The sequence below is a fragment of the Falco peregrinus genome, chromosome W (assembly GCF_023634155.1).
Source record: "Falco peregrinus isolate bFalPer1 chromosome W, bFalPer1.pri, whole genome shotgun sequence".
NCBI classification, from domain to species: Eukaryota; Metazoa; Chordata; class Aves; order Falconiformes; family Falconidae; genus Falco; species Falco peregrinus.
This window is the reverse complement of record NC_073743.1, coordinates 25,334,166-25,357,661: the sequence shown is the minus strand read 5'-3', so window position 1 is coordinate 25,357,661 and position 23,496 is coordinate 25,334,166. Positions and strand designations below refer to the sequence as shown.

Below are 23,496 nucleotides of genomic sequence, written 5' to 3'. Positions count from 1 at the left end.
GTTGTGGGAAAATCACCTTGAGGGGGGGAATTAGAGAAAAATTGTGTCCTAATAGAAGCGTAGTATTACAGAAAGCTTTTTAGAGTAAAATACAGCTATCGCCTTTTGGACGGTTGGCATGCATGGAATCTACATCACCACAGTCCCCTAAGCAACACAACCTGCTATCCTAGATGAGCAGTGGAGGATGGAGTGGAGTGGAGACACCACGGCCAGGCTCTGCTGTACTCCCTGCAGGACTGGGAACTTGATGGTACCATACAGCCAATAAGCTGCATAGTGGCTGTAAAATATATGAGATGATGTCCATTGCTGGGCAAACAACTGTGGCGAAGACCAAGCAAGAGCCTCATTATCTGTGAAAGAAGGTCGGGATCTCGGCCCCTCAGCACTTCAAAGCCTTCTGACAAAGATGTGCTAACTGCTAAAAGAAAACAAACTGCTGAAGAGATAAAACTCAAGGATGCTAGGGTAAAATAACTGTGGTAGTGGGAGATCACGACCTCCTACTCAAATGGCCCCACTGAAGAGAGTGAATCCCCCGCTTGGGGAGCATGTGTAGTAAATTTAAAATTAACTGTACCTTTAAATAAAAATGAGAGAACTTTGCACCAATCATAATAAAGGAATGTATGACTAGGGTCACTCAAGCCCCACCTCAGAGTAAAGAGAAGTATAAAAAGTGAATGAACGAGGGGACAAGTGAGGAAGATACCACTGAGATTGACTTCTGGGATAAGCCTTGCTTCTCCCCCCCCTTGGGACCCCTTGGGTGAGACTTAAACTAAGTGCTTCTTTGGGAGACTTAGAAATATCTCTAGAGAATTATTCTTTAACATTTGTAGCCAGGCTGTATTGTTTGTAACTTTTTTGCATGTTTTATACTTTATAACATTTTATTTGCATGTGCCCTTTTGCAAACAGTCACTATCACCAGCAATCAAAGAAACCAGTATATTTGTTGCTAATAAAACTGCACTGTTAAGTAGCTGGTTGTCGCAGTTTCTCGTTGAATGAGACCATACCCTAGACCGTGGCCATGCTAGTTCATGAGCACGACTGGACTGGCAGTGCAGACTGCTATCAGTGTATCCAGACCCATGGTAGTTCAATATACATATTAAACGCAACTGGAATGATAGTGGTAAATTGGACATCACCTAGAATTTAAACCTAGCCGCACCTAACCTCCCACCTCAGTGAGGAGAGCTGGAAGGTGGGAGTGTGTGTGTGTGGTGGTATTTCCTGCTAAATTACTCCATCCCCTTTAATGCAACACTGGTCAACCTTAGCATTCTTTAATACAGTTGTTTGTTGCGTGCAACTCCCTAAATCAATTACCTCTTCCCTCCCCAAGAAAAAAATGGATAATAGAACATATGGAGCTATACCAATACCCACAGTGCTGCATCACATAGCCTACATTATGGCATCTCCTTCAGCCCCTAAATCTACAGTTCATCAACAGTTACAACTTTTCAGCTGCCATATCAGACCTTTGATCATTGAGTAAAGAAAGTAATTTATAATGAAAGAAACAAAACGTTGCTGTACTCACTACCAGAAGAACTTAATTACCCATTTTTTGACTTCTCATTATAGCTATTTAGTAACAGCAAAAGGACACACACTTTGGAAGCCCAAGGTATAATCAGAGACTGGAGGAACAGGCTTTTGTAGTCACAGGGCTTTCTGTCCTCACCCTTTTCTGATCTTTGACCCCATGTGTTTCTCCCCAACTATCTCTGATCTCCACTTTGGTGTAGTTGCCAGGCACAACTTCAAACTTGTGTTCCAGGCTGCTGCTTCTCTCCTCCCATGGCCAGGTAGAAAGAGAAGCAATACTGACAGCTTTTTGCTCGGCTTCTGGTCTGGGAGGTTCAGGCCATTCTGGATGAAGGGAAAAACAATTACAGATAAAGTCTCACTTATCCTCTGCTGATCGAGATTAGAACCGAGATTGCTTGGAGCAAGCGGGAGCTACAGAAAATTTATCTGTCAAACTACAGTATAGTAGTGTTATCGATTTGTTAATAAGTTAAGATTGATTGACTTTATTTGATTGATTAATTGATTTTATAAAATCATTTTATAAAATTGAAAAATAGAAGGATAAGAAATATTTTTAATGAAACTTATAGTTGCACAGTAAAAGCTGCTATGAGATCTTCTGTACATCCCGTACCAAGGCTAGAAGAAGGGGCTAGAACCATTGTTAAAACTTAGGTAATAACTTGAGGGTTTGAAAGGTTTCTTTGTATTTGACCAGTCTTCTGTATGTAGAGGTGTATTGAAATGTCAGAATATGAGATTAATTTAAACCGGGGAGAGTCGACTGGAACAGCTTGTAGTTACCTGCCAAGAAATCGTGAACTTTAGTAAAAGGTAATTCAGGCAGGGGGAGATCGCAACCACCGACTCATATACCACCTACCCAAATCGTACCCCAGACCCATTTCTAGACCTTTCTAAGCTTTACTGCGCAGAATCGGATATAGGAGGAGAGTATGTTAATGATTTATGGGAAATATTATGATTATGCATGAATATTTAATGAATATGTATGAATAAGTTCTATATATAGAATCTGATTTTGGGATCTGGCGTGCATTGATTGTGAGAGGACTCGCTCACGCACCCAGCCGTTAATAAAGAAGTGTCTGCTTATCTACATCACATTGGTGTCTAAGTTCTTCATTCCGAGATTTCGGTAGCAGTTTTGTCGACCCAGATGGGACCTCGCTGAAGGAGACCGGAGGAGTCGGGGACCTGATCGGTTCCAGCTGGCACCGAGGATTTCTCGGGGACACCCATCGATCCCCGATCCGTAAGGCTCTTTGCGACGTTCCCTGGATTTTTGGTAAGACACTTCTTTTTCTAATTGTAGTAAGTGGGTTTGAGTCCCACTAAAGTAAGTGAGTAAGTGCACTAGAGGAAGTGGGTTGGAGTCCCACTATAATAAGTGTATGGTAAGGGGTGGGATGGAGTCCCACCAGTGGGTTGGAGTCCCACTGAGTAAGTCTGCCTGTCAGATGCGGTGAAAAGCTGCGCAGCGTAGGACTAGGAGTCTGCCCGTAAGACATAAGCGAAAGCTATTGCAGGGTTGGACTAAAAGGATCCTTGTGGAAGTGGAAGCCTAGGCGTCTGCCCGTAAGATATTAAGGGAAAACTACTGCAGGGTTGGACAAAAGTGTAGACAAGAGAAACTATATATTATAGTGTTCTCTAATGTAGTGCCTCTAACAAGAAGTTAGAAGGGGTTTTTGTTTTTTTTTTTTGTTTTGTGAGTTTGTGTATTAAGAAGAAAATTAAGAGGTATAATATTGTGGTATATGTTTATTTAAAGTAACTGTGGGAAAGTGTGAGTGTGGCTGTAAGGGTGAGATGTGCAATTGAGCACAAAAGAGAGTGTGGAGTGTGGATCCGCGGATCGGAGTGACAGAGTTGAATAATCGTGTATTGTATTGTGAGTAATTACACCATGGCAACTAAGTTAACTTGGTTGTTTAAAAGTAAAAGCATGGGTAATCTTGCTGCAAATGACAAAATCATGAAAAAAATTCTCCATTGGGATGTTTATTGGCACATTGGGGAAATTTACAGGATGATCTGCAAAAGAGCCAGATGATTGAGTATTGTAATAATTTGAGTACTGTAATAATTGGTGGCCTTTGTATATATGGGATGATCAGGAAAAGTGGACCACGAATGGGACACTGAATTATAACACTATTTTGCTGTTAATGCTGTATTGTAAAAGAGAAGGGAAATGGAATGAAATGCCAGATGTGGATTTGTTTTTTTACTTAAGACAAAGAAAGGATTGGCAGGATGAATGTAAGCTAACTATTAGAGATAATTTGGTAATGGCTATAACTTCTGATAATAAGAAAGTGGAAAAAAATGTTGTTCAAACTGTGAGGTTGGGAGTGGATACGGGAGCAACATTTTTTTATTAAATACCTGTAAAGGAAAAATTGGAACAAAAACAGGCCATTCCTGCAACGCCTGGATTTGAAATTTGGAAATAAGAAAATTACACATGAATTTTTGTATGTACCAGAATGCCCGGTACCCTTGTTAGGAAGAGATTTGTTATCCAAATTAAATGCACAGATTGTTTTTGACGAAGGAGAACTTTTCTTGAAAATACCTGCGTCAAAAATGGGAGAAACCTTGATGATACAAGAAAGAGTAAAGGAACAAGAAATTCCACCGGAGGTGGATTTGGCAGTGATCCCTACTGTATGGGAAACAGATATTCCTGGTAAATTGAAACTAGCAGAACCTGTTAAAATAGATTTGAAGGAAGGCGCAGGAACAGTGAAAATTAAACAATATCCAATCAAATCAGAAGTGAGACAGGAATTGAAGAAATTGATTGATAAATTTTTGGAGTATAAAATTTTGGAAGAATGTGAATCTGAGTATAATACTCCTATTTTACCAGTCAGAAAACCTTCGGGTGAATATAGACTGGTACAAGACTTGAGAGCAGTAAATCAAATAGTTAAGGATATTTATCCTGTAGTAGCAAACCCTTATACACTGTTAACAGCATTGAGGGAGAATTATCAGTGGTTTACAGTGCTTGATTTGAAAGATGCTTTCTTTTGTATACCTTTGGAAAAGGAAACCAGAAAACTGTTTGCTTTTGAATGGGAAAATCCACAAACTGGTCAAAAGATGCAGTTGACATGGACTAGAATACCCCAAGGATTTAAAAACAGTCCAGCTATTTTTGGAAATCAGTTAGCATAGGAACTTGAAATCTGGAAACAGGATAAATCAAGACCTGGACATTTACTTTTACAATATGTGGATGACATACTGATTGCTACAGAAAAAAGATTTACTTGTATACAGGTGACTATTGACCTCTTGAATTTCCTGGGACTAAATGGGTACAAGGTATCCAGGAAGAAAGCCCAGATAGCCTGCCAGACTGTGATATATCTGGGCTTTGAGATTTCAAAAGGACAACGACAATTAGGCAAAGATCGCAAAGAAGCTATTTGTGGTATACCTGAGCCGAGAAATATTCATGAACTCAGAGCATTTTGGGGAATGAGCGGGTGGTGTCGCCTTTGGATCATGAACTATGGGCTAATAGCTAAACCGCTGTATGAGGCCCAAAAGAATTGTCCCTTTGTATGGGGCCCACAACAGCAAAGGCTTTTGTAGAGTTGAAACGTGCCTTAATGTCTGCACCTGCTTTGGGACTTTTGGATTTAACCAAAGATTTTCAGTTGTTTGTTCATGAAAGGCAACACCTTGCACTGGGAGTGTTAACTCAGAGGATAGGAAGCTGGAAACGACCAGTCGGATATTTCTCTAAACAACTGGACAGAGTGAGTAAAGGGTGGCCAAACTGCCTTTGAGCAGTGGCAGCAACAGTGATGCTCATTCAAGAAGCTCGGAAATTGACTTTGGGAAGAACAATAACAGTCTATGTTCCACACACGCTGATAACTGTCCTAGAACAGAAGGGGGGACATTGGCTGTCCCCCAGCCGAATGATGAAATACCAGGTGGTATTGACTGAACAAGATGATGTGATTCTAAAGACAACTAACCTGGTAAATCCTGCAGTGTTTTTAAGTTCCATACAGGAAGAAGGACGACTGGAACATGACTGCTTGGCTACCATCGAGTATGTTTATTCCAGTCGTGAAGATCTGAAGGATGTGCCATTGGAGCGACCAGACTGGGAATTGTATACTGATGGAAGCAGCTTTATGGAAGAAGGAGTTCAATACGCTGGATATGCGGTAACAACAGATACTACAGTTATAGAAGCAGGAGCATTGGCGAGTACCACATCAGCCCAAAAGGCGGAACTCGTCGCTTTAATTCGAGCCTTAGAACTAAGCAAAGACAAGAGAGTAAATATCTGGACTGAATCAAAATATGCCTTTGGGGTAGTGCATGTCCATGGAGCTTTGTGGAAAGAAAGAGGTCTATTGTCCTCTCAAGGATTAAACATTAAGCATCAAACAGAAATTTTACAATTATTGCAAGCAGTTCAAAAGCCAGATCAAGTAGCAATCATGCACTGTAAGGCACACCAGATTGGGAATACAAAAATAATAGCTGGGAATAATTTAGCTGATAGAACAGCAAAAAAGGTAGCAAAGAAACAAGCATTGCAAATGGCAATCATTCCTTCTAAAACAGTAACCCTTCCTAGGGAAAAACAGGGATATTCAGAGGAAGATGACAAATTGGGTCAGTTATTAAATGCTAAGAAAAGCTTAGTGGGATGGTGGGTAACTCCTAACGGGCAAGTAGTAATTCCACCTCTTTTGATGAGAGAGATAATTCAAATGAGACATCAAGAATGTCACTGGGGGGCAGAAGCCTTAGTAACATCTTTACGAAAGCAAGTAATATCAGTTAAAATGTTGGGAATAGCTAAAATAGTAACTGCAAAGTGTGAGGTATGTTTGAAAAATAATCCAGTGATTAAGAAAAAGGTTCAAATGAGTAGGCTGAAGTCTGGTACATAACCTGGAGATTATTGGCAAGTAGATTTTTCAGAGCTGCCTAGACAAAATAGGTATCGGTACATCTTGGTAGGGGTTGATACTTTTACAGGATGGCCAGAAGCCCTTTCCTGTCGCACCACACAAGCAAAAGAGGTGGTGAAGTGGTTATTACAAGAAGTAATTCCGAGATTTGGAGTTCCTATTGGAATTTCTTCTGACAGAGGTCCACACTTACTCGCAGAAGTAGTCCAAAGTGTTAGCAAAGTATTGGGTATTAATTGGGATTTACATGCATCTTGGAGACCACAATCTAGTGGGAAAGTGGAGAGGATGAATCAAACTTTGAAACGACAAATAAGTAAAATTTGTCAAGAAACCAGTCTAAAGTGGCCTCAGGCACTTTTTATTGGCATTATTATGAATCAGGGTACAGCCAAAGAGTGGAACCTCAGTCAGTCCTTATGAATCATTATATGGAAAAACATATGAGTCTCCAGAACCAAATCCAAACATACATGTAAAAGGAAAATAAGATGTGTATAACTATTTACTTTCTCTAAGGAAAACTTTGGCTGCAATTTGGAGTGCAGTAATTTGGAATAGACCTTTATTCCAGGAAAATGCAGTGCATGATTTCCAAACAGGAGACTATGTCTATGTGAAGACCTGGACCTCCGAACCTTTGCAGGAGCACTGGAGAGGACCCTTCCAGATACTGTTAACCACTATTACAGCTATCAAGATAGCAGAATCGGATGCTTGGATACATGATACTCGAGTGAAGAAAGCACCTACTCCGTGGAAGATTGTCAATCGTGACCCAGAGACTTTAAAATTGACTTTGAAACATGTCTAATTTTTCATATCAGGTTATGATTATTCTTTGGATTTTATTTTGGTTGGTAGTGTTGGTGGGATCATGGGCTGACTTGGTGGACAGGAACAAAAGACAAGTAGAAACAGAACAAGTAATAGACATTCCCAAACAAATGGCTGAGGAAAATTTGATTGTAGGATTGATTAAAGAATTCGCCAATTTATAAAATGTCACGCAGATCACTGCTTTTTTGCCAATACCAAGGGCAGTAGGTGAATCTATTCCATGGGGAATTTTAACCATGAATCTGATCAATCTGGAACATAAAAATGGAACCACCTATTGTGAACAAAGGCCAGTGACTCAATGGTATGAACAAGTAAAGGTTATCAGAAAACAGTGGAAGTCGCCAGGTAAAGAAACAGATTGTAAAAAAAAAACTATTGAATTATGATTTTGTAACAGGATCCCGATCTAGTGCCATAGCTCGAGTTCTTCTTCCTGGGGGTCCAAATCCCCAGTTAGGATGGTGTTCTTATGATGAACATCTTAAAACCAATGTGAGCAGAAGTATCATGAAATGGAAGTGTAACAAAACTGGCCAAGGTACCCAATTAGTAGAACAATGGGACTCTATATGGTCTATGTCCATATTTTTCCATTTTCAGTATATGGCAAGAACTTCTTGGTGTTTTACCTGGGATGGAAAGGTTTGTTTCAGTATTACCCTGGGTCAATGATAGATCAATTTCATCGGGAGAGAAGGAAAATAAAATAGTACCATGGTGGAAATGTGAAAAATTGTATGATTGCAGTAATGCAGACTTAGTAATCCAAAGAATTTCTCCATAGGTCACTGTTTTAAAATATGGTTGTTTTTGTCGAGGTCTTAAGAACACTCTCAATTTAACCAGCACTTTTACAGTTAGGAAAGGAACTTTGTTTAGCTGTAGCAAAACTACTATTTGAAGTCCAGGACATTTAATTTGGGCATTAAGTGATGGAACCTGGACAACTCATTTACCATTAGATGGTAAGGTGAAACAAATTACTTTAGGCATGCCAACATTGTGTCTGATTTGGAAGAAATCACCATTTAAAGGATCCTTAGAGAATTTAGAATTGAAACGAATAAAGAGATCTGAGATAAATGATGATATTTGGAATGAACCATTTACAGGAGTGAAAATTGGTTGGGCCCTTGAATCACTTTTAAATCCTGTAGCTTCATATAGAAACAGAGCATGGGTCTATCAGTTAGCCGGTCAAGTGGAAAAATTAGCAAACGTTAACAAAAAGGGGTTTAAGGAATTGAATATATAATTACAGGTGACCTCCAGAATTACTTTACAAAATAGAATGGCACTAGATATGCTCCTACTTAAAGAACATGGAGTATGTGGATATCTCAAGGATAAATTGGACCACTGTCGTATCCACATTCCAAATGTCACTCAGGATGTGGAACATGATCTAGACCTATTAGGAAAAATTGAAAAAGAAACTGAAATATTTCAAAAGGATATGTCAGAAGATTGGCTTGGGAAAATTTTTAACAAACTGGGATGGAATTTGAGCTCTTGGATACAATCTATAATTAAAACTTTGTTTCTGTTACTAGTTGTCTTTTTGATGAGCATGCTAGTATATGCATGTCTGAAGAAACAGTTTACCAATAGAATTGCAGTCAATCGTATGATTATGAGAGAAGTACCAACTATTTTATCAAGACATGATCCATCACCAAAATATGTTGAAACAAAAGATATATGAATAATGTGAAAGTATTGAAATAATGATTTTCAACACTTTCAAAGGGGGGAAATGTTACCGATTTGTTAATAAGTTAAGATTGATTGACTTTATTTGATTGATTAATTGATTTTATAAAATCATTTTATAAAATTGAAAAATAGAAGGATAAGAAATATTTTTAATGAAACTTATAGTTGCACAGTAAAAGCTGCTATGAGATCTTCTGTACATCCCGTACCAAGGCTAGAAGAAGGGGCTAGAACCATTGTTAAAACTTAGGTAATAACTTGAGGGTTTGAAAGGTTTCTTTGTATTTGACCAGTCTTCTGTATGTAGAGGTGTATTGAAATGTCAGAATATGAGATTAATTTAAACTGGGGAGAGTCAACTGGAACAGCTTGTAGTTACCTGCCAAGAAATCGTGAACTTTAGTAAAAGGTAATTCAGGCAGGGGGAGATCGCAACCACCGACTCATATACCACCTACCCAAATCGTACCCCAGACCCATTTCTAGACCTTTCTAAGCTTTACTGCGCAGAATCAGATATAGGAGGAGAGTATGTTAATGATTTACGGGAAATATTATGATTATGCATGAATATTTAATGAATATGTATGAATAGGTTCTATATATGAAATCTGATTTTGGGACCTGGCGTGCATTGATCGTGAGAGGACTCGCTCACGCACCCGGCCGTTAATAAAGAAGTGTCTGCTTATCTACATCACATTGGTGTCGATAAGTTCTTCATTCTGAGATTTCGGTAACAGTAGGGCCTGAATAAACTTTAGTTTAACTTGGAAATATTTGGGCAAATTTTCACTGGCCCTGCAGCAGGCATATCTAAGGATGCAAAAGGTAATAAGACTGCCAAATTTCAAGTCCTTGTTCCAACGTATGAAAGAAAGCTTTCTAGCCAAACTGCTTAAAGAATCTAAGAGGAAAAAACTTTTTTATTTTTATGATGTCCTTCTGATAAATATCTGAAAAACTTTCATTTAAATTTCCCAGAAGAATTCAGGCTGGGGCAGACAGACAGCATGGAAATATGTTAGCTGCAATAGTGAAGGTCTGGCAAAATAAGAAGGTACTGCAAACAGGGTCTTGTAATTCACCAAAAAGATACCTGTGCCTCACTAAATAACGTAGGTATTTTCAGTATAGGCAGTTAATTAACATTTCCTAAAAACATATCAGTTTTATATGCAACATATTCTTTCATTTTGATTTTTTTCAGATTCTGTTGGTGCTTATCTTGAATGTTTCATCACCACATAATTTTCCTACTGATCTCTCTAAGCTGGGTCTTAGAACACTTCTAAATCAAGTGTACCATGCCATTGGCCCCTGAAATTCGTAGAGAGAATCTAGAAAACATTTTGATGTCATGAAATAGGTAATTGTCTTCTCTGCATGTATCAGACAACAAAAGGGTTAGGAAATGCACTGATCTAATGATTTTATCAGGTTGTTAATTTCTAAATCTAAACCCCACATTTTAAATAGAAACATTATTCACACTCCACTTGCTGGTCATTCTAAGTAGATATATACCCTGATGGGTTTATTCCACAGTTTTCATTGGATTCAGTACTTTCACAGAAACCAGTACCTCACAGGATCTTCTTGTAGCTTTCAATTCAACCTCTAATCCCCAGCAAGTATACCAGATACTTAACTACCATCAATGCAAAAATTGTGATGCATCAAAAACAAATTACAGGAATGGAACAAAACAAAGGCATTTAACATTATTCTATAGAACTAATTTGCTTTCTTCCACATTTACTTATTTAAAAGGATAATTAGATTTTTTTTGATGCTTCCACAGTCCCACACAATATATATTCACTTCATTGTACAGTACATTTGGATCTCAGACCACATCATCAAACATGAGTGGCCAATATGATACTTGTTCTAAATAAAATTAAAACTGTAGTTCTCACATAGTGCAGTAAGCATTAATGGAATTTAGGCTCCCTTTATCAGTTTAACTCCAACTATACAATGAGTGAGGAAAAAAAGAAGATGCTAATATGGATGCAGATTTTAACCTTTTCGAACTCAGCAACAATTCAGATCCAGGATTACAGTCAAGTTTTTTTGGTATATCAGGTTTAACCAATTAGCACCCCTACTCTCCCCCTGCCCCAAAAATTCACAAATGAGAAAGTAAAGTCAAGTCCATGAAAGTTTATTTGGGAAAACTGTACCTATTTGGTAATGTTGTGTGTATACATATCACAGCTTAATTTCCCCCTGGACACATACATGTCATTAATACTAACCTCCTAGAATACTTCAACTGGAACAAGATCAGTTTCTGAACAGGTCTTAATACCTCCATGTACAATTAATTTGATTGTAGTCTGATCTAATTACTGCAAAGACATTTAATAAGACAGTATCTGGCTTAAGCAAACACATGATAAGGGGAGCTAACATGTAAAGGGTTTATAAGGTAGACATTTAGAAAGCCTGTTTAGCTTGCAGGTTTAACATATAGCTGTGTAAGGAACACTTACACAGGAAGGCTGGTTAGCTTGTGGGTTTAACATATATTTATATTTATAATATATTTATAATATATTGTATAAGGAACAATTGGACAGGAAATCACCTTAGGAAAAGCAAAGCCCCTCAAGGCCCTGGTGTTAACTAAAGAGGATGCAGACCAGAACAAACCGGTTTAGTGATGAAAAACACCAAAAGGTGAAAAGTACACAGTGAGGAAGACCTACAGCCTTCATCCCAGAGACCCCGGCCCATGACCACCAGGAAACACTACGCAGGCACAGAGGAGAGGAACTTGAGGAGGAGACTATGCTAATGATTTTCCGGAACTAATTATAATAATCCCTCCCTGTCCCTGGAAGCGTATTGCATATGTATCAGGGTTAACGAATATGTAACATTTAGTATAATAAAAGGAACCGACTTTGGGCTCCAAGGTGTGCACTTTGTGGTGGAGAGAACCCCTGTGCAGCCAGCGCTGCAATAAACTTACCTACTTCATAACCTCACAGGTTGTAGAGTCGTGATTCCGCACGTCATTTTGGCGACTCAGGTGGGACCCCCTCTGCTCGGCTGCAGGATCGACTGAGGAGCGGACGTCCTAGGTGTGCACCCTGGGATTTCTCGGAGGAACTCCACTCCCAGCCGCTCACTGCAGGGGCAGACAAGGACCATTTGCATCGCAGACAAACGGTATGTTTACAGGGTAACTAGATGATAGTGCGTCCTGTGAACGGGCTGCCGGTAAAGCACGCAGAGACGTCTGGCATGCGGCGTAGTCCCAAGGGGAAGGTACCTTCAGGAAGATAAGGGTGTGGAGTGAGAGGCAGGACGATAGAGCGTCCTGCCGTAGCATTCCTGTCAGCACCCGGTGTGAATGGTGTGAGTGAGTGTGTGGCTGAGACATGCAATTAAGCACGAAACGAGAGCGGAGTTCCGATTCGTGAATCACGCAGTTCCTGTGAAGGACACTGCTGGAGACGGACGAAGCGAGTGATTTATTTGGTGATTGATGAGATTTGTTTTTGTATTTAAGGGATATCTCGTTAATGACAACCTGGGTTTTAGCAGCTGCTGGAGGGATAATAGCTGGGCTGATAATTGTTTGGCTTATTTGCTGTCATTATAATACATTTGTTGTTCCATGTATAGTATAAGTGTTTTAATAATTATAGAAATAATTGTTTTGTGAGGTTTGTTGGTAGTAGGGCTAAGTTGTTGATATCTGAGAAGAAGGTGGGAGGACATAAAAAAATATACTAGACCAACTTCTGACCCAGAATATATTAAACTGAAATAAACTAAATGGGGAACTCCCAGGATGGTGGGATTCTCAAGAAAAGCCCCTTAGGGTGCATATTAGCTCACTGGAAAAATGTGGCTGGGGGTTTCAGTGGAATTATAATACCATTTTACAATTAATGTTGTTTTTGAGAAGAGATGGAAAATAGGATGAAGTATCCTAGGCTGATATGTTCTTTTCTCTCTGAAATCATTCTGAGTGGCAAAAAGATTGTGGCATTATGCCTCCCCAAGATACCTTGGTAACGGCCCTCAAAAAAGAAAATTTGAAAGAAATTAAAGGGAAATTAAAAAGGTGTTGCTCTGCCTGTAGTATTGTCAGCGATGTACAAAGCTGGAAAAAATCCGTCAGTTGAAGAGAATGGTCCAGTGAAAAATTTTAGACCACTACTCAGACAGCTGGATGAGGACTCGGAGCCCCCCCACCCCCTTGTCACGGTCCACTCAGTGGACTCGTGATGGTTCGTTTACTATGATCTTGAAGCGCAAAAATCAAGACGACCACGCCAAGGGGTTATGCTTCAATCAAGCAGCACATTTTTATCGTTTGCCCGTAAAGCAGCATGCGATAGGTAGAAAGACAGAAAGTGAAGAAAAGATAAAGCAAAAAGAAAAGGAAAAAGGATTATAGCTACCACCACGGGTCCAAGGCATCCCTATGGTCCCAGGTCCAGGCAGCGTCCCTCCAGTCCTTCCGATCGTGGTGATCCTTGGTGGGTTAGATCTCCTAAAATTCGGTTGCTAAGGAGTCCTCTTTTATGCCGAGCAATACACATTGCTCCTCCTCTGGCCCATGGAATGTTGTCAGTTTCTGCCTTCTCGAGCAAGGTTATCACGCATGTTCTGGTTCGTTGTTACGACAACAGTTGTGACTCATCTTCCGGACAGTTGTTATGCGGCCTTATTGTAGTTGTTCCTTCCAGTGCTGGGTATCAGGGAGCGGCATAGTACTCCTTGTACCATGCAGTTCTCCTTCAGGGTCACTGGGTCTAGGTGTCCATGAGGACCACATTCCATCTCCAGGTCTCTGTTAGCAATGTTGAGACAATATTGTTCTCTTTAGACTGACTCTTACACCACCCTGTGGCTCAACATTGTTATCAGGACTATGTGGCAGCGATATAACCCTCTTAAGAGGGGAAAAAGAGGACAGGGAAAAGAAAAGGGGGAAAGGAAAATGACAGACAGTAAAAGAAGGGGAAAGAATAATCAACTTTATATCAAACAATTTACAATAATTAAATATTCATAAAAATAACTAAACATAAATCTGCTTTGGTCTTACACAATTTTCCTTGTGTCAATAGATTTAGGGTTGTCCACATTGGAGGGGATATTCAGCAAGTTATGTGCATTGATTACAGATGTCAAATGTGCCAATTGTTTTACCATTTTCCAATATAAGACATACAATATCATTGACAAAACAAGACCGATCAAGACCAATATCAAAAGGACAACAATAGGGTGACACAACTTGTTCAAGATGCCAGTAGCAGTCGGTGACCATCCGAAAAGTGTGTCCTACCATCCATGTTCTGCATCTTTTCTCACTCTTCTCAAGACACAGTATATTTCTTCCACATTGTGATGGACAGTTATCAGGGTTTTCTGTCCGTTTTCTCTAACCTTTTCCAGAATCTTGATCAAATCTTGATGCTGTAACAGTTGTTTTACCAAGGTGAGATTCATTCCAATGGGTGCAGGCTGCAATTTGTGAATCAGTGTATAATTAGATTTCAAGAGCTGGTGAGATGTGACTGGGGCTAAATAGGAGAAGTCACATCCAGTGATGTTAATAAAATTGCAAACACAAAAATTTGAATGATTCTTAGTATCCACAATCACCATATCTACAGATATATAATTAGAAGCAGTCCTCAAACATGCACAACCTTTGCCAATATATACAAGCACTGTTTCAGGGTTATCATCAGGACGAATCTCAAAATGACAGATATTCTGTGTAGTGTCTAAACAAATGTCCTGAGTTCTGATTGTATTGTCTTCGCAGATGAACCCTTGTTGTTCCCACACGATACAAGATTCCAAATCTACAGTTTGCCATTTCTCATCCACCTTTTGGGCCCATACTCTATGCTCGAAAGGATAGAGTATGGTTCCATTGTGATTCAACCCTAAGGCAATAATTGGGTAGATTACATTTATTGATGCATGGGATATCATCAATACAAAAGCGGTGGTAATGTTTGTGGTGGGGTTATATTAAAGTTTACCAAATTCCACCAGGATTGGAGTTTCTTCTCAAAGTCGGTGCACTGTCCCAGACTATTCTCTGAATTTCAGTGGGGAAAGTGCCTCCTTCACCTTCTCTAATAATCAAGGCAGCCACTGACTGTATCCATAATTGGGCCTGGATACAACTAAGAGTCAAAGAAAGGTTATTTTGGATTACACCAAGTGCATCTACAATCAATTTGTGATCTTCCACGTTCACCTTTTCCCATTTTGGTAGCACATCTGCTAACTGCCACTGGTTAGTTCCCAGAGCCAATAGGGAAGATCGCAAAGGCTGTTGCAATCCTGCCAGATCATTAGCTGTAGTTGCCAATTTGTTCATTAATATCTCTGAGTCAATGCCATTCAGAACCCCCAGTCCTGTTCTCAAAACACCAGTTAGGTCTCTCTGAGTCCGTTTCCCAGAAGGTGTCCGTTTCCGCAGCCAGGTTATCCATCCCTCGTAAGAGGGTTTTAGGAAAGGAGAGCAGGCTGGCTGAATATCTGAAACATTAACTTGCATCAACAACTCAACTCGTTCAAGAGACCATTCTGGATTAGACAACATTTGTTGCTGACCTGTATTTCTGATTATGTATGGTCCAATTTCAAAAATGTTTTGATTGAGTTTAGCCAATTTTGGATCAAGCGTTAATGGGGTCGTTATAACTGTGGTGGTGGGAGGAATAGTGGTTAGCATGATTGTTATTTTAATCTTACAAGTCAGAGCTGTTGTTGGGGATTCCTGTCCTAGGCATACTATAAAGATGGGCTCGGTTAAGGTAAAATTGTGCCAACATTCCCGTGAATTAAAGCACGTGGTCGTATCTAAAAGGGTAAATTCTTTACCTACCTTTCTGACATTAATCAGGGTGTTTCCTGAAATTTTGGTGTTATCCCTTTCATTATATATTTGACACCCTACTTTTATCTTATCTCCTAATCTGCCCCACAATCGGGCAACTTTTTCCACATCATCCCGATCCCACTGATTCCTTTGGTACACCTCATTTTCAGAAAAAATCACCATAGCTAGTTCTGTCTTTGAATCTACACTTTCCATTATTCCAGTGTGTTTTTTCTGGGCATGATTCCAAGGCCAGTTATCAGGCTCTTGGTTGTAGGCAAGAGAGAGGATACAAAAAAGCACAAATGGTCCCAGCCCACTATTAATCGTTCTAAGAATCTAAACATCCCTCCCCCCATACACACCTATAAAATCTGTTATGATCAAAAATGTCTTTCTTTGAGTCGGGGTTTTAAGAGTTCAGTTTCCATGGCCTCCCAGAAGGTATCCCTCGGAGTTCTCCTGTAAAATTAAAACAACAGAGCTTGCCTCCCTGAGGCAAAAAGAGTTAAAACGATGGTATTATCCAGCGGGTATTTATCTTATGTTCCTTTCCCAAGGAACAAGAGGCTACCCAAGCACATGCATTCAGTGGGGTTTTCAGTACCAGTGGTACGTTTCCCACAGTAGGAAGTGCACCAGAACGGGTTGTCCTGGGAAGTGAGCTGGGTTCTTTGAATCATTTAGTCCCTTTAATGAGGGAACCAAGAAAGGAGCCGCTGGGCAAAAAGCAGTTATTTTGGGGCATCCGTTTACCCCCCATCTATCATTTACACCTTTAACAGCTTCCCACAAGCGGACATCCCAATTTCCCTCATGAGGTTTCAAAAGTCATTTTAAGAGACCATTGGTCCTTTCTACAATTCCATTAGCTTGCGGATAATATGAGGTATGAAACACCTAGTCAATCCTTTTGCTTCGTGCCCAGTCCTGTACAATTCTGGCGGTAAAGTGGGAACCGTTGTCAGATTGTATTTCCTGTGGCTTTGGAAAAGTTCCAAACCATTCATGCAGCGCTTTCACAGTGTTCTCCCCCGTAGTCCTGTTAAAGGCTTCTGCTTGGACTAGTCCTGATGTTATTTCCACTCCCACCAGCACAAAATGTTTTCCTCCCAATCTCTTAAAGGGGCCAATATAATCCACCTGCCAGGCATCCCACAAGCCTTTACCTTCCCTTAAATGCAGAGGGTCATCCTCTAAAGGGTTCCTTTCATGTCTTCAACATTGTTCGCAGGCTGATATACAGGTTTTACACATTTCTCTGGTGATGGGCCAGCCTCGGGCAAGGGCTTCACGGTACAGATCTTTAGCTCCTGTGTGTTTGCGTTTTACATGCAACCATTCTAACAGGCATTCCCAGTCTTCTGAAATCTGGTCCTTCTGTACAGGAGCTAGCCTTGCTAACTCACCAGCCCAGTTATTCCATTCTCCTGCTGACCCCCCATCTATCTGATGAGAAGCTACCCAACCTACAGCAAAGTTCCCTCAGCTAGCAATACTTAAGATGTCTTGCCATTTTTCCTTTTGCCACACTGGAATCTTATTAACCTGCCATTCATTTTGCTCCCAGAAAGGAAGCCATTCGGTACATCCCTTAAACACAGCATAAGAATCAGTATAAATGTAAACAGGAGAAGTAGTTTGTGCTTCACGTTGAAAAACACTCCATACTGCAATTAATTCACCAACTTGTGCACTACCCTCTCCCTCCGTTATAATTTGTTCATCGGAAGAGGTATGGAGTGCTACTGCTCGGTATTTCCACACTTTTCCTTCTCGTTTGGCAGAAGCATCAGTAAACCAAGCACTAACTGACTGTTCACAGGGAAAAGGAGGGGCCACCTGAATGACTGAGGCAGGTTTATTTTGGCCCTCGTCCAGGCTCTCTACTTCTTGTATAGCTAGTTTTTTTAAAGCTCCTTCAGATACAGAGAAAGTGTTACAATAGTGTTCAATCTGAGCATACCACTTTCGTACTGAGGCTTTCTGGGCCACCCCATCAGGGGGAGGGGTCCCAGTAGTGACTGTTTTTATAACTTTAAATGGGCCTCTCAATATAATGGGCTGTTGTCATACGATTTTTTTCTATTTCTATGAGAACCAAGCTAACCACAAACAAATCTTTCCCCCAAACAGTGTATCTTCTCTCAGCATCCCTAAAGCCATGGGAGTAAAATCCCACAGGCCGGGTTGGACCCTCAGGGCCCCGCTGCCATATGTGAACTGACAGTCCTGATAAAGCAAACCCCCACTCCACCTGGAAAGGGTCTGTAGGGTGGATAGGGCCAAGAGCTTGGTGTGCTGTTGCTTCAAAAATTAACAATTGCATAGCCTCTTCCTGAGAAGCAGTCCATTCCCATTTGATCCCTTTTTTTTAGCAAATCATGAAGAGGTCTGGCAATGATAGAAAAGTCCGGGATGTGTTTTCTCCAGAACACCAATAATCCTAAGACATGTTGCAGATCCTTTTTCGACTCAGGCATTTTGATCTGTTCTAAGGAAGCAAGGGTGTCTGGTGGGATGCATGTCATTCCCCCTTTCCACCAGATTCCTAGGAATTTCACTTCTTGCAAGGGCTTTTGGACCTTTTCTGGAGGAATCTGCAAACCCAAATTTTCCAAATGTGAAATTATGTTCAGTTGAGTTGCTCCCACACCCTCTATTTCATCTCCTCCCACAAGAATATCATCAATATACTGATAAACAGCTATGCCTTTGGGTTTTGGTATTTTTTCCAGCTCCTGGGCTAAAGCATGATGAGCCAGTGTGGGAGAGTGTTTATACCCTTGGGGAAGGCGGATGAAAGTAAATTTTTGCCCTTCCCACGTGAAAGCAAAAACGTTCTCTGTCTTCTGGTCCCAAAGGTATCATAAAAACCATGTCTTTAACATCTATTGTTGCCATGATTGGATGGGTTTTTTCCTGGATTACTGTTACCAACTCAGCCAGATTAGGGACTGTGGCAGTTAAATGAGGCAGTTAAAGGATGGGTGTTAGCATTCAGTCTCCAAAAATCTACTGTGAGCTGCCACTTCCCATTAGGTTTTCTTAAGGGCCACACTGGAGAATTAAAAGGGGAATGGGTATTTATCACCACTCCCTGTTCTCGCAATTCCTGCATGACTGGTTTAATGCCCTCCTTCACTCCCAGGGGAAGGGGATATTGTTTGACATTAGTTACTCTGCTGAACGGCAGTGGGGGTGCCGTTTGAAGCAATCTGACACGAAGTTGCGGTGTTCCAAAGGTCCACAACAACCCTTCAGAGTCCTCCCACTGCTTTCCCCTGAGGGCATCCATTCCTAACAAATTTGTTGGAATGTCTCCAATCACCATTATCCGTACCTTCCTCTCCTGGAAGAGTCAACTTTACTGGGGCAGCTTTCATAACTTCTGTCGACCCTAAGGCATTCAGAACATAAAAACGGTGCTTCAAGGGAAAAACCCCACATCTTTCAGCATCTTCCTCTGTCAGAGCAGAGACCTGTGCACTGGTATCGATGAGAAAGGTCACTGGTGCACGCTTAGGGCCAGCTATAGCTGTGATTAATGTCTCCTCCTTTAGTTTTTATGAGCTGACGGATATAAATCCATCCTCCATTCCCCCGCCCGCTACCAGGGAATGGAGGTTCTAGCTTCCCTGCTCATGGGAAACAGCTTTCTCAGCGGGGGCAGTTGAGGGTGTATCGGGTGATATTTTTTTCCTGCCCTGTGTATGAGAGGGTTGTTTTGGATTATGCCACTTCAAAACTACCTTGCTCAATTTATCAAAGGGTAAGCCATCCATTATATCCCTGGGGACTCCCATTTTAATTCCCAAAAGCCACCACTGTTGTCGAGTCATGGACTGTCCTCCCTTTCCTGTTTTATGGTGCGGATGCTCCTTTCTCAGGACATCAGCGGCAGCTACAGTTTTACTGGTGGGGAGGGGCAAATCCTCAACTTCTATTTGGCAGATTCCCCTCGACTTTTCCTCTGGGATTTTTACAGGACCATATTTCCTACTATAATCTATCAATTCTTGTGCTACTTGCCCCCAGGTCCATATCCTTTTATTACTTGATGCTGAGGTCGTATGGTGGGAAGAAACTGAATCCGGTGTTTCATTTCTCTGGCTTCTAATAAAACCTTCCAGCCTTTCTACAGGGCCCATCGACACGATGGTCCTTTGAAGGCTAACCCCCGTAGGTTTGAGTGACTCTGGAAGTCCCCTTATCAAGGGGGTCATGATTTTGGGATTCACCGGCAGCATCATTAGGGATTCACATCCGGGAATTAATTGTCTTTCATGTATCATTTGTAGCAGGCTGCTTTGTGTACACTTTCTAAAAATTGATCAGCTGTGCCAGTGATTGCCAGGGGATCCTCTCTGTCCAAAGGGTTCAATCCTCCAGCCCAATAAGCAGCTCGCTGGGTTAGGGACCATGGGGCACGTTTATCTCCTGTTGTCAAGAAAACTCTGTGACCCCAATAGCCACCAGCTTCCTTTTCACTTAATTGAATTTGGTCCCCCCCAGTTAGGGATACGCGCCACACGTACTCCGTTTCGGATTCTTTAGGAAGGCGCCCATACTCTCTTTTCAGTTTGGTTAGCTCAGTGGCAGTATATGGTATCTCTTTGGTTGTAATGTGAGGATCATCATCGTCCTCATTCAGATAAGTATATTCTGTTTTAATTAAGGGTCTCACTTGAGGGTTTTCCACAAAACATTTTCTCGCCTCTTCCAACTCCTTCTGAGGGTATATTGGGTTTATTTGTCAAATACCCTTTTCCTCTACTTCCAGCTCTATTACACTCAGGACTTCAGTGTCTTTAGAGCATTTTGCCTTCAGAGTGGTTTTTAACAAGCGGTTTTCTTCCCTTTCTTTCTCTAATTGTTGTTCTAAGTCATAATTCACTTTTTGCAGAACTTTCACCAAATTTTCAAGGGATTCTATAATTTTGTTTTCATTGCTATGTTTTCTAAGGCGATCTTCGATTGCTGCGACCAGGCTGGCTCCTAAAATGGCACAGACTATAGTTTTGCCCTTACCTGATCTAACTTTAACTTCAGTCTGTAAAGAGGTCACTTGGTCCACTACATTCTGCAAGTTTGCCCAATTATCTTGAGCCCAATCTTCTCTGGGTACAGAGGGTCGAGCCCCATACTTTGCCAGAAATGTGTAAAACATGTCCCGATCTTTCATTAACAAAGGATCTTGTTTATCAGCCTTTTCGGCCATTCTCACTATGAAGGGACCAAACCCACTTTGGGGAGGCTAGACTTAGTTACAAACACACAGCCACTGATGTGTCGCCCTTCTGTTCCCCGAATGATTGAAGAGAACAAAAATCCGCTTTGGGAAGGCAGCTTATAGTTACTACAAGGTTTTCCCTTCACTTTCCCGAGCAGAGCAGACAAATTCTCATTAACACGAGGGCAGCTCCCCCTTTTGGCATTTTCCCCCTTTTGCACTTCTTCTTTTAGTTGGATCCCAACAGACAGAGCCCTCAATTGGAGTTTAGAGTGCTAAGTCCTAGGCCCGTGTGGTATGTGGGAAATTTGAGTCGCCCCCCTTGCTTTCTGGACACCTCTCACCCTGCTGGGTGTAGGGCCAGGTGCGGCTAGAATGAAACGTCTTTCCCCTGTTACAAACCACACACAACCTGCACCCCTCTGTCTCTCAGGATCCTGTCCGTGATGCCAATTTAATGTCATGGTCCACTCAGTGGACTCGTGATGGTTCGTTTACTATGATCTTGAAGTGCAAAAATCAAGACGACCACGCCAAGGGGTTATGCTTCAATCAAACAGCACAATTTTATTGTTTGCCCGTAAAGCGGTGTGCGATAGGTAGAAAGACAGAAAGTGAAGAAAAGACAAAGTAAAAGAAAAGGAAAGAGGATTATAGCTACCACCACGGGTCCAAGGCATCCCTATGGTCCCAGGTCCAAGCAGCGTCCCGCCGGTCCTTCCGATCGTGGTGATCCTTGATGGGGAAGATCTCCTAAAATTCGGTTGCTAAGGAGTCCTCTTTTATGCCGAGCAATACACGTTGCTCCTCCTCTGGCCCATGGAATGTTGCCAGTTTCTGCCTTCTCGAGCAAGGTTATCACGCATGTTCTGGTTCGTTGTTACGACAACAGTTATGACTCATCTTCCAGACAGTTGTTATGCGGCCTTATTGGAGTTGTTCCTTCCAGCGCCGAGTATCAGGGAGCGGCATAGTACTCCTTGTACCATGCAGTTCTCCTTCAGGGTCACTGGGCCTCACTTCCATCTCCAGGTCTCTGTTAGCAATGCTGAGACAATATCAGTCTCTTTAGTCCGACTTTTACAGGAAGGACTTATGGAAATGGCTTATTGGAACTAATTTTAATATGAAGCAGGGGTGGGGTGGATATGTCATGAATATGTATAGGAGTATTTGGAAACCTTATGTATATGCAACATTTGATTGTGTTACCGAAATCTCAGAATGAAGAATTTATCGACACCAATGTGATGTAGATAAGCAGACACTTCTTTATTGACGGCCGGGTGCGTGAGCGAGTCCTCTCACGATCAACGCACACCAGGTCCCAAAATCAGATTCCATATATAGAACTTATTCATACATATTCATTAATTATTCATACATAATCATAACATTTCCCGTAAATCATTTACATACTCTCCTCCTATATCCGATTATGCGCAGTAAAGCTTAGAAAGGTCTAGAAATGGGTCTAGGGTACGATTTGGGTAGGTGGTATATGAGTCGGTGGTCGCGATCTCCCCCTGCCGGAATTACCTTTTGCTAAAGTTCACAGTTTCTTGGCAGGCACCTACAAGCTGTTCCAGTCGACTCTCCCCAGTTCCCATTAATCTCATATTCTGACATTTCAATACACCTCTGCATACAGAAGACTGGTCAAATACAATGGAACCTTTCAACCCTAGAGTTATTACAATAGTTCCAGGCCCTTCTTCTAGCCTTGGTACAAGACGTACAAAAGATTCCATAACGTCTCTTATTGCGTAGATGCAAGTTTCCTATAAATTTTTTTTTCCTTAGCCTTCTATATTTTAATTCTATTAAATGATTTTATAAAATCAATTAATTAATCAAATAAAATCAATCAATTTTAACTTATTAACTAATCGGTAACATTTCCCCCCTTTGAAAGTGTTGAAAATCATTATTTCAATACTTTCACATTATTCATATATCTTTTGTTTCAACATATTTGGGTAATGGATCATGTCTTGGTGAAATAGTTGGTACTTCTCTCATAATCATACGACTCACTGCAATTCTATTGGTAAACTGTTTCTTCAGACATGCATATACTAGCATGCTCATCAAAAAGACAACTAGTAACAGAAACAAAGTCTTAATTATAGATTGTATCCAAGAGCTCAAATTCCATCCCAGTTTGTTAAAAATTTTCCCAAGCCAATCTTCTGACATATCCTTTTGAATTGTTTCAGTTTCTTTTTCAATTTTTCCCAATAGGTCTAGATCATGTTCCACATCCTGAGTGACATTTGGAATGTGGATGCAACAGT

At 40.9% G+C, this 23,496-nt stretch overlaps 2 protein-coding genes across 2 annotated transcripts in view; one reads left to right on the top strand and one right to left on the bottom strand.

Moving 5' to 3' along the window:
* Positions 1–715: 715 nt before the first annotated feature.
* LOC129783221 (sorting nexin-18-like) overlaps positions 716–23,496 on the top strand; it is a 140,689-nt gene continuing 117,908 nt past the window's right edge. Inside the window, exon 1 of the mRNA XM_055793100.1 lies at positions 716–772. The gene's annotated coding sequence lies outside the window, so the exon portion shown is untranslated. The remainder of the gene's footprint in view (positions 773–23,496) is intronic.
* Positions 17,238–21,238, bottom strand: LOC101920683 (uncharacterized). The gene is given in 2 exon segments (XM_027777772.2): positions 17,238–20,266; positions 20,269–21,238. Coding segments are annotated over 2 exon segments (1,590 nt in total). The 5' UTR covers positions 21,188–21,238; the 3' UTR covers positions 17,238–19,595.